This window comes from Etheostoma cragini, chromosome 14 (genome assembly GCF_013103735.1).
Source record: "Etheostoma cragini isolate CJK2018 chromosome 14, CSU_Ecrag_1.0, whole genome shotgun sequence".
Taxonomy (NCBI): domain Eukaryota; kingdom Metazoa; phylum Chordata; class Actinopteri; order Perciformes; family Percidae; genus Etheostoma; species Etheostoma cragini.
Window position 1 is genome coordinate 21740113 of NC_048420.1, and position 11900 is coordinate 21752012.

The 11900-nt window shown below is 41.5% G+C and overlaps 1 protein-coding gene across 4 annotated transcripts in view; it reads right to left on the bottom strand.

The window, feature by feature from the left end:
- Window positions 1-11894, bottom strand: part of col11a2 (collagen, type XI, alpha 2) — a 49811-nt gene extending 37917 nt beyond the window's left edge. For all 4 annotated transcript variants that reach the window (XM_034892137.1, XM_034892136.1, XM_034892135.1 and 1 more), the window contains exon 1: window positions 11720-11894. In XM_034892137.1, the coding sequence (XP_034748028.1) occupies window positions 11720-11837 (118 nt within the window). In that variant the 5' untranslated portion in view covers window positions 11838-11894. The remainder of the gene's footprint in view (window positions 1-11719) is intronic.
- Window positions 11895-11900: the final 6 nt, after the last annotated feature.

The window sequence follows — 11900 nt, forward strand, 5'->3', positions numbered from 1 at the left end:
TCCTGCTGTGCCTTATAATGCCACACAGCACCCTGCTATGCCATTAACTACTACAAAGAACTACTACAAACTACTATTTATTTATTTATTATTGCCACTCTTCATTCTAACCCCAACCGGTCGTCAGACACCGCCTACCAAGATTCTGGGTTTGGGTCTGGGTCTGTCCCAGGTTTCTGCCTAAAAGGAAGTTTTTCCTCGCCACTGTCGCACTGCTGTTTGCTCTGTAGGTAACTACTAGAACTGTTGGGTCTTTGGAAATTACGGAGTGTGGTCTAGACCTACTCTATCTGTAAAGTGTCTCGAGATAACTCTTGTTATGACTTGATACTATAAATAATATTGAATTGAATGTCTAATTAATCACATGAGAACAAAAGAACAGTGTTACTCAGTCTACTCCAAATCATTTTTTTTTAGATAATTGGTTATTTAAAAATTGATTGTTCAACGTGTTTTTGTTGAAATGATCATTTTGTTACTGCTCTGCTTGCTACACATTGTTTGTTTAACTTTCCCCCAAGATGCCGAGCTGCTGTGTACCCTGCCGTCTAATACGGTGTCTAAGTGGAATGACAAATATGCATGACACAAATTCTGCCAAGGTTTGAAAACAGAAGGTTTGCATACACTTTAAAAATATTTTGCAGCATGAGAACCCAAATTGTACTTAATTATAAAATCTATCTTAGACAGTTACAACATCCTGATGGGTCCCGTGTGTTCAAAAACATGATGCAGCGATGCAGCTACAAAGTTACACTGTGCAACAACACCCAGTAGTCACAGTTTCCTAAACTCCGTTATCCTCCCTTACTTCTGGCCAGCATTCCTGTGTTTGAGGTGCACCAGCGAGCTAACTTTGCTTTTAACAGCCAATTAAATTCATTTACAGCAAGCCCTGGTGTAACACTTCTCATAATAAACTTATGGTGGCAGTGATGCATTGCCTATATAAAAAAACTACAACTCTGATGAAAAGATAACAACCAAGACTTCCTGCAGTCTGTAAAATTACACGTTTGGATTTATGTTCATTTAACAGCAACATTAATCAACTATTATTATATGTACGCAGATAATAATAATAATAATAATAATACATTTAATTTATATAGCGCTTTTCACAAACTCAAAGTCGCTTTACAAGGCAGGTAGACATTATATTATCATGCACACCTCAGTATGTTTTAAAAGTACAAGAGCGCATGGAACAGCATGGGACTAACACAATGAGGGAGCCCATCCCCATTTGGGCCACTATTGTTAAATGTATAACCTACGTACATACGTACGTACATTAACATTAAACTGCAGATTCTTCTTGTCAAATTTGTCACAGCCACTTATGATGCTCTGGTGGGTAGATTCCTTGTGTTTGTCCTAAAACTCTCACTGATCCCATCAGTGGGACGTGTGTTTAGGTGACACCTAGTGTCTTAGAGTTAACAGTTAGTCAAATGAGCCAACAGATGGTAATATTTAGTCAGACAGAGCAAATGGTGCGTTGATATAGCCTCTGGGTGTCTAGACCACAGTCCATTAACGTCACTCTGCACCAGGAGGAGACAGAGACAGAGATGGGAGGATAAAAGGAAGACATGAAGTGAAGAAGGAGGCAAAAATGAGAAGGATGTATAAGCCATATGTAAGGAGGATGGAAAGCTTGAGTTAGACTGAGTGATATCACAATGCTACATAAACCATCCAAACCAGAAACTTCCCTAAGAAGACGGAAAGGATTAGTCAGTGAAAGTGGAAAAGTGAGACAGGTGAAAACAGAAATTAAGACACATATGACGAATTTTCCCAGATGCCAATGTCTTTAGTGGACTTGAAGATTTTCATAAGTAAGTTAGTTCATGACATGTTATAACATTAAAGAAATGACCAGGCATCTTTATCAACTGACAGGAAAACCATAAGGTTGTCTTTTTCTCCCAGACTGTGCAATTTCAAAACTTTTCAAACTTTTCAATAGCTGAACAAAATTGAATATGTTTTCCATGCGTTTCAAGACTTTTGCATATCTGCACAGGAATGCTGGGAATGTGAGCGGTAGAGGGTTAAAAGGAGGGAGGGCAGAGAAAGGAAGAAGGAGGGAGAGAGTGGTTCAGGGAAGGGTGGAGTCTATGTGTGTATATTTTGGGGGGTCAGGCAGTGACAGTAGACAGCGCGGTTCTGTGATGGCAGGATACTGGATCGGATTGCAGCCTTAGCTCCCCCAGTACCCCCAGCACAATGTGCCGCTCTGTTCCCCGCTGCCTGCCCAGCTCACATATGCAGCCAGGGCCCTTCCTGCCTGGAGGACCACAATCATGACAAAAACACACCCACAAAAAAAAACACACAGGGCCACAGAGTTACATACCCTCACACAGCCCAGGCAGGGAAAACTGCACCAACACACCTTGTGAGACGAGAAGTGGTAAATATGAAACTAGACAAGGTAGAAAAACAGAAAGCCAAGGGAACAAACTCTCTCTTTACTTTCTTTCTTCTCCCTCTTCCCACTCCATCAGTCTTTCTTACCATAAGCGGTCACAGATGGCTGCAGCCTTTTGATGTAAATGCTGGCCAATTACACACTGCTGTCATTAAGACGGGAAACAGGGGTCCGAGACACGAGAGGGTAGTTACAACCAACGCTGTAGGTAAAGATTACAGTAGCCTGTACAGTTCTCCCAACTGACAGCTGCACTGATTGAAAAGAAAAAGGCCATTTTCAATTCAAATAGCACTGATAATAGAACATTAAATAATGCTTTAATAAAGTCATGAAGTTACAATATGAAGTTGGGGCTCAATGAATACCAACATGTCAGACATTTAGAAACACCAGGCTTGACTTCACTGAACCCAAAATAATTTCTTAGGCAAAATATTTGGATTTTGTGTTTAATCCTTTTATTAAAATAGTATATAAATCCCTGAAAGGAATGTTAAATAATCTGAAATAATGATATGCTGTTTGGTGTATAAAAGGAGCACTGTGGTAAATGTGCAGGTGCCCCAGGGCTGAAACAACCATATCACTGTTATACTCTAACCCACAGAGTTCCTTACATCCACAACTGACCAAACCTGCAGACCACCAGCTTAATACGACCTGATAGAAAACACATGTGATACCCCGGTTGGAAGGCACACTGCAAAATGAGGTTTGCTGCTAAAGCTGCAATATTCTTCAGCACCGTTTGTTTTGCTGTAGTTCACCTCAGCCGCCACTAGATGGAGCTAAAAGAGGTTTAATTAACTTGGTGACAGGCTTCCCTGTTAAGAGAGAGAGAGAGCGCATACAGTCAGACTCTGTTGAAAGGCTTGAACACACGCACACGCACACACACACACACACACACATATTCTCACTCAAAGGAGTGTGAGAAAAGCAATGCTAATGCTTACTGAACAAGTAACTATGCAGAGTGTGTATATTCTGTCAGCTAACAGGGTAAACGACTCGACTAACAGATCACACACACACACACACACACACACCTCTTCTGTCTGGACACATCTATTAGACCCTGCATGCACATGACACATCTGCTGAGATGCAGTAAAGGGATTCAGCTTGTTGGTTTTCTCATAAAGCAAACGTAAAACACTGAACAACCCCAAATTCCTAAATAATAGTAATAATAGATTCCTGTGATGGGTCGCATATAGTAATCATATTCCATCCTTTTTGTATACCTGATTATTATTTAGGCTGGGGCCTATCAAAACATGCATTGAGTCAGAGGCAGAGGTGATTTAAATATTATGACTATGCTTCTAAGTTGAAACCGGAGTATGTCATGAACACGCACAGCCATCTTGGTCCCCTGAGCCCGGGGTCATCATACTACTTCATGCTTGTGTGAGATGACAACTGAAAACCTTTATTTCCTGTCCTGGGCTTCCTGCCTTAGATGCTCTGTGTTACTATTTCTAAGTGTGCATATGTATGTGTGTCCTTTCTTCTTTTAGTACAGCTGTGCCAAATACCAGACACACACTCCAGCTGACATGTTGACCCCTCACCTCTCACCTTTACACAACGACCACAGTGTTAAGACACACAGAGCAAGAGGGATGTGCAATATTTGGACCACAGATTAACACACATGGATGCACAAATTTATCTGACCACCAAATTGATGGCTGGCTCTTTTCAGGAACCTGAGATGAGAAAAACCTGAACATAAGTTCTCCAGCATCATACATTTCAAAAAGTTAAATACAAATCTAATTTTTTGAAACTGAAAAGCATAAACTAAACTCCAGTTGTTTCTCAATCACCAGCTGTTTCCTCATCCTCCCAGCTGACCACGACGGCTAGGCGTATATGCTACTGTAGGTTATAATTTTCATCATGGCGCTCTGTAGTTACGATTTATTTATAATGGCTTGTGTAAACAGACAGAAAATCCATTATGAGAACTTTAAATTATGTTTATGGTATAAAATAAGAGTTTGGTTTGTCAGTGTGGTGTTAATTGTCATGTATCTATATGACAGTGTCTAGCCAACTGCTCTGAAAGGAAAAGACCAATACAGAACGATTCTTTGTGTCATATGAATGTACTGTAGGTAAATCCTGACCTAGGTGTGAGAGGAAAGGGGAGTGGAAACATATCAGTGAGGTGACCCTACCAGTGGACTCAATAGCAAATACAAAACTTGAATGATTTCATAGTTAAAGAACAACACAAGAACAAGGTTGGAAGTTCAAAACAGATTGGAATGTAAACATTATATAACATCTTCAGCAATTCAAACCCAAACAGTCCTGCATGTAATGAGGGATTTTCAATTAATGTTGATAATTACAATGTCTACATTGCATAAAAGTCTTGAGAACTGAGTGAAATAATCAAAGTAAAGTATGCAAACAGAAGTGTTACTGAGGAGAAAGGAGATTCCGAAATTCTAGTGATTTCATTCTAGTGGTCATACTCAGCGACCTCAAATGTTGTGGGCGGGGCTAAATTCAGCTGACATCCAGGCTAGTCAAACACCATTTTTGAATTAAATCTAACAGCATCTTTGTCCCCACGACAAAACAGCAATCTTAAAGAATGTTGCAGGCACTATCTACAAGAATAGAGCATTTTAAAAATCTAAAGTTTGCTGAAAGTATGGAAGTTTTTGGTTTTGGTTTTACTTCTTAAGGGAAGCTTTTAGAAAGGCCACAAAACTTAAAGGAAAACAGAACATTATTCATCACAGTGAAAATAAATATGCCATCAATTCACGTAGTATAGTTACACCAAACCTGCATTTTAGGTTTAATCCATCATAGTCAAAGAACATCTCTATTGCAAGAGTATTCTTTTTTGCTACTAACAAGATCAATACTTGATATTCTTATCCTACTTTTAGCTTTCTACACCTGCCACTATCTGCCCTAGTTTATTAGGGTCAGTGCTAATGAATTCCCCATTCCCTCCATGTGGTTTATCTGTCACTACAGTTCTGTGCCAACGTTAGCTGTGTCGCAGTCTTTCATCATTGCCTCCATTGAGGAGCTGCTGCCAGAATATGCCCAAGCCCTCTACTGTCCCCTGGGTATTATGTGGTCTGTGCCAATCTGTGTGTGTGTGTGTGTGTGTGTGTGTGTGTGTGCTGCCATCGTGTATCGTGCTGGAGTCTCGTGTGGTTTCAAGGCTGGAGGCCACAGTCTTAGTTTGAACCTGAGGATGGATACAGACACCACAAGGCCTACATGGGACCACAGGGCCCTGACCAGGAGACAGTCAGTGGTTCTCTGGACCGTACGATCACACAGGGCAGACAGTCAGCGACGGCACAAATTAGAAACCCATTGATGTGGCTGTGCCGGATGGTCAGACTGCACAGCTCAGCTCTGACTGCACTTAGTTTAGCAGATGTTACACTAAACTGTTACACAGCATCACTGTAACTTTGTTTAGGTTCAACTGATATCACGTTTTCCTGCTGACATTGTAATTTTTGTAAAGCTGCAAATAGTTGACATTGCTCAAACTGGACCATTTTAAAGAAATACAAAAAAGATACCCCACAAGGTTTTTATGACATGTTTTATAAACCAAAGGCCATATATTTATATATCTTTAATAACAGTGATCAATGGTATCTGCCTACCTACATTTATCTCAGAGTCTAGCCAGAGTTGACAAGCCTGACTTATAATAAACAGAAGTGTAACAGCACTGGGCCCGCATCACATAATAATCATCATCACTGTCTATAGCTACATCTTTTTAGTGTGGAAATCCCCACATCAGAAATCTACACTACATTCCAGAGATCTTTATACGTGTAATTTAGCTGGAAAAAAAACAAGTGTGAGGAGATGGTGGGATATACTGCACTGTGTGAAATGGATGAACACAGAAAATAAATACTAGAAATCCTGTTGCTCTTTTACTAAATATCCGCTTTGGTTGCTGCACTAATGCCACCAATCCATATCTGAAGGTTAGTAAGAGCACAGTAAACAGCTAAGTTGGCATTACTTGCAGGATGCAATGATTGGGTTACTTTTGCTGCCAAATAAGTGTGTCCTTTTCCCCCTGTAACTTCATCCCAATGCATGCTGGGACAGGCTACAGTCTGCTTGTGAGCCTAATCAGAAAGTAACAGGTTTGGAAAAAGACTAAAGAAATGTTGTATGCTACTTATATTATTGGATAATTGGGAATAGATGCATAAGGCCACTTCAGATAGTCCCACATAAATTGTGAAATACATCTTTTAAACCCTCTTATATCTTTTAACATATGATAGACTGAAGTGTAGAACTTACTGCTTATCCCATTTTAAGAACACAACTTTCTCAAACCGACATTTAAAACTATCTTCAAATGGATTAACTCTACTGATGCCTGGAAAAGAGATGTACATTAACAGTAAAGTCAAAAGCACACCGCTTTTCCTACACTGACTTCCTGGAAGCAGCGAAATGACAGTGACTGGGAATAGCATCATACACAGGCAACCTGTCATTATAAAGTTGGCCCACTCTCCTGCCATACTTGTACATCTTCTGCTAAAACAGAATGCCTTGGAGGAACAACGCCTATCTATCCACACACACACACACACACACACACACACACACACACACACACACACCATCATCACCTTTAAAGCTAAGAAGGAAGGAAGATCTATCTTCTGCTCACTGTGTTTCCTGAAGTCTGCGGTGCTAATGTGGGTTTGTCTGAGAAAGGCTTTTTACAAGTTCCCAGTTTGAGGGAATGTTATAGTTTGGAACCAAGGCCTCAGAAGTTTTTAATGTGCATCTCAGCATTGACTTTAGTGTGTTTTGATTTTACAACCACAATCTGGGTCTTTATCTGTCCATGAAAATAATGTACTGTAAAAGTGTAATGTTTTGGATAGCGTACAGTAACTAGCCAAAAATATACTTAAATGTAAATGGGTTGTTCCTCTAAAGAGCTTTTCTAGTCTCAACGACTACTCAAAGTGCTTTTACATAGTACAGGAACCATTCCAAGAGCCTGGGTCTGTCCCAGGTTTCTTCCCAATGGGTTTTTTTTCCTTGCCACTGTCGCACTGTTGCTTGCTCTGGAGGAAACTACTAGAACTGTTGGGTCCTTGTAAATTCTGGAGTATGGTCTAGACCTGCTCTATAAAATTTAAATGAATTTTGAATACACTGTGGCCGAGCCTGCCATACAAGGTGCCACCTGCTCATCAGATAAACACTCACAGACATTTACACACCGATGGCGCCGCATCGGGGGCAACTCGGTGTTCAGTGTCCTGCCCAAGGACACTTTGACGTGGGACCGCAAGGCCAGGGATCAAATCGCCAACCTTCGGATTGGCAGGCCACTGAGCCATAGCTGCCTGGTACTACTGTACTGGTAACACTTAAGCCTCTCAACAGTGGCTCTGAAAAGGAAGAGTTCATTTTTGTAGGCTTCAAACCAGCAGATACACAGAGATGTGTTGAATGTGATAAGGAAATGTCAGTAATGTAAATTCCCACTCAAACTAATCTATTTTATAGCCATCAGTAAACTGAGCCTAACGCCGTGCCAGTATGCACATATCCAGCTGTACACTTTGTTAATAGTCTGGAAACTAGATGACAATAACGATATGCTAACCTGCTTTAAGATAATAAAAAAAGAACACTTTCATATATGGGGGCATTTTGCCCCAGATTTCGGTGTCCTCCCAGGTGGTGTTCCACTACCAACGTAGCAATCTTACATTACTCATAGTTAAGTTTAGGGTTGAGCTATGGCTGCAGTGTGGTTTGTCAATCTTGGCAAAGGAGGCAGAATGTAAATGCAGAATGAGAGTAAGCTCTGCCTGGCAAAAAAAGTCTTGTCAGCCAGCAGAATGTTTGGTGATGTCTTTCTGCATCACCCAAATCTAGTTTTGAAGAAGAAAGTCAGTCAGTCAGATTAATAAGTTAAAAAGTCAAATGCCAATTCCCACCCACCAAAATTATTTGATGACTACATGGCTGATAAGTTCAATCTTGTTATTGGTGACATCTCATAGTTCTTCATCTACATGCTAAGAAATGAGAAAATGATCAAACTGGACACATAAAACAAAAGCCGACAGAATGTATGTGGATCACCAGAGTCCCAGGGTTCATGGGAAAATGATGACAAAGCAAAGGAAAAGCCAAAGGGACAAGGTTAAAGCTGCCAGACTGGGTCACATGTGACCAACAGAAGCCTGAAATACCACACACTTCCATACAGTCACAGGAATGAGCTGTCAAAAGCCTGCTCCCCCGCCACACATAGTAGCTCCATTCACCAGCAGAGAGAGAGAGAGAGAGAGAGAGAGAGAGAGAGAGAGAGAGAGAGAGAGAGAGAGAGGGAGAGAGAGAGAGAGAGAAAGAGAGAGCGGGGTTAAGTTATGTTTAGCCAAACTGAGACAGACTGCCCATTGAGGAGCGCTGTGCTTTGAAATGAGGTTGAGGAACATCCATGTCAAGAAAATATTGCCCTCTGATTTTCTCCTCCTTTGAACAAAACTCTGCTTTCATGCCTTCCTGGGCCTACTGCTCTCTGGGAGCCTCATCCATCCCTCCTCCCGTTTTTCTAGTCTTCATTCTCCCTGGAAACAGAGAATAAACATTAAAGATCCTGACCACTTTCTTCTCTAAAACGGTCGTTCACTGCTTGGGTGGGGCGCTGCTATAGTTTACACTAACATCTGTGATGCTGCACCGCACTGCGAGCACAGGAGCGCGCAAACAGCGGCACCGCGCAGTGCGTCTGGCCAACTCCACTATGAGTGCCCACGAGACGCTGCAGGCCTGTGGTGTGCACGCAATAACCAAGCACGCGCTAACAGGTAAAAGGAGTGTTGTATTTGCGTCACTCTGACAATATCACTGGGTCAGGTGATTAAAATGCGTTCCTATAAGCAAACGAACGCCTCCGAGAGTATAGGCATCCTTTAACATGAGAAATACAGTCTGCACGAGGTGTAGCACACAGAGCCACATTCACATTGATGTGGTATACATTTCCACACCCTAAACTGCGAAAAAACATCCATAGCATACAGACGCATATGCACAAACAGAACTGTACAAAGCGCACATAGACACGGAGACACTGGTTGCTTTCACTTCCAAACCCATATGAGCGAGCTGCTGCGCCTCATAATAACCTATTCATAAAAAACGAAAAATGTCTCAGGCTTCCGCCTCCAAAATCCACACGGGAGACGACGGGAAGGTGCAATCGCCTCTCGCAATCTGAAATTGGAAACGGGGCCAAAGAATACTCTGGAGGAGGCCAATTTATGTTACAAAAGCCCCCTTGGTCCGTAAAGTGCCTCAGCAAGTTCTACAAACGAAGAATAAAGAGCCATTGATCTACCTGTCCGCTGAAATTTAAAGAGAATTTATTAAAAAAAAAAAATCATAATCTGCATGATGTGTCTCAGCCAAAGGAGTCAAACTTCGCTTATCATATTGCCTAAAAATAGTTACCAAAAATATTTTCCCACTCATAATTTAAAATGTTAATTAGCCTTAAACCTCACATCAAACATCACAATTTGAGTCGTGCTGCACTTAAAACAATACTCATTAATGCATTGCTCTTTACATTTATTTCATTTGCGCGTGCCATTCTGCATCCAAAGTCTTCAGTCAAATCTGATCTGATCAGGACTCAATGGAGACGCAAAATTACCCAAGACGACTAGCGGTCCGTCAGGGAACTGCAGCGCATCCAGATCAGTCCTTTTAGGCGAAGTGATCTAAACTGCGCGGAGTGAAATATAGTACAGCCATGGGAGTGAAGGAGGAAGGACAAGAAGGTAAATCCATGAAGTAAAATAACACTTATACATTTAGACTGGGAAAATGTTCGCAATCAAACCCAACTTGGTTTCTTAATATGATTCGACGTACATGTGTTATAAGAAATCCAAACATAGAATGTTGTTCTTCAGCAGGAAAAACGCAAAATCAACTTTCCATGAATGCTCATTGTGACGTCCCAACTGCAGAAATCCCTCCTCCCTGCACAACCATAGGCAGTGATGGATAGACTGGTGCACAGGCTGAGCTGGTAACCATTCAGCCAACAGCCCGTATCCACAGCCCAGTTTACTCACAGACCAATGTCCAGTTGCAATTCAAAAAAATCATAAACCGGATGATTAGTCGACAAAACCTCCCCAAAAGCAAGTGAAGCAGCTCTTTGCACCGTCCTACCCCATGCCCCCTGCGGATAACGGGCTAACAAAATGCGTAAAATGAGCCCCATCCTGTTAAAACTAAACGGGCTTCTCAGTAGTGAAACAGAACTTATAGAAAACCAATAAAAGAAGAAGTCAGCAGCAGGCAAGTTGTTCAAAATGACAAAAAAAGCACCTGAAGGATTGAGATCAGCGGCTATTCGCAACACTTTGCGAGGTGACACCTGTCAACAGGCTGCATGCAATGTGCACACACAGAGGGACAGTCGAGGATGAGATGTCCAAAGAGGCCACAAAAAAAGTGTGTCTAAAACGTAATAACGCGTGTGTATGTTTTCATGCAACAAAAAGCAATCAATGTGCTTTTATAACGCCTCTACTCTATGGCCAGTGGCTGATAGTGACCGAGTGTCCATTATCGGACAGGGTTTGTTAAGGCTAGTGAAAATTCAGCTACCCGATTAGAAAGACAACTTTTTTTTTTTTTTACTAAAAAAGAACCATCAGATGTATTCTTCATTTGTTTCATGGGATGGGCCTTTAGAGACAGCGCCTAAAATATAGCTCAATTATCGGACACATTGATTTCCATGGCATCACTTGTAGGCTAGTTCCCATCTAACTTCTGTTAATTACCAAATGATCGGTGCAATGTCACAGTCACATAAGGCCTTTAGGAACAAGTCAGAAAACACAAGTCGCCCTGGGATGCTTTAAGAGTTTGACTGAAAATAAGCAGAGATAGGCTACAATATGCAGGTGTCGACGCAAAAAATAAAAAATATTTAGACAGGATATTAGGATAGTGTGGGTCCATTGCTGTTGGATATGGTTGACTTGACCACATTTCGTGGATAAAATGAAAAAGGACGCAGGTGCGCAAGTGTCCGATAATGGATGAAGCACACATTAATTACGCACAATAAATCCAGACAGCGAGGAGTAAAGTTGCCTAAAGATGGTCAAATAATACGACCACTTCTCGTTTAACAAGCACAAAGAACATCAAAACTGTTAATAAGAGAACCCGTCTTACCTGCCCGAACCACGGTCGTTTGGCACACGGCGAGCGCCACGATTACCAAGGCAAAGGATGAGAAGTCCATGCGCCATGGTCTCCGTTTCTTACGGAAGGGACAATCTCCGGTATCCATAGTGTTGCAGTAGTTTGCCGGTCTGGTTGAGCTGTAAATGTAGGATATGATGGAAGTTATCCG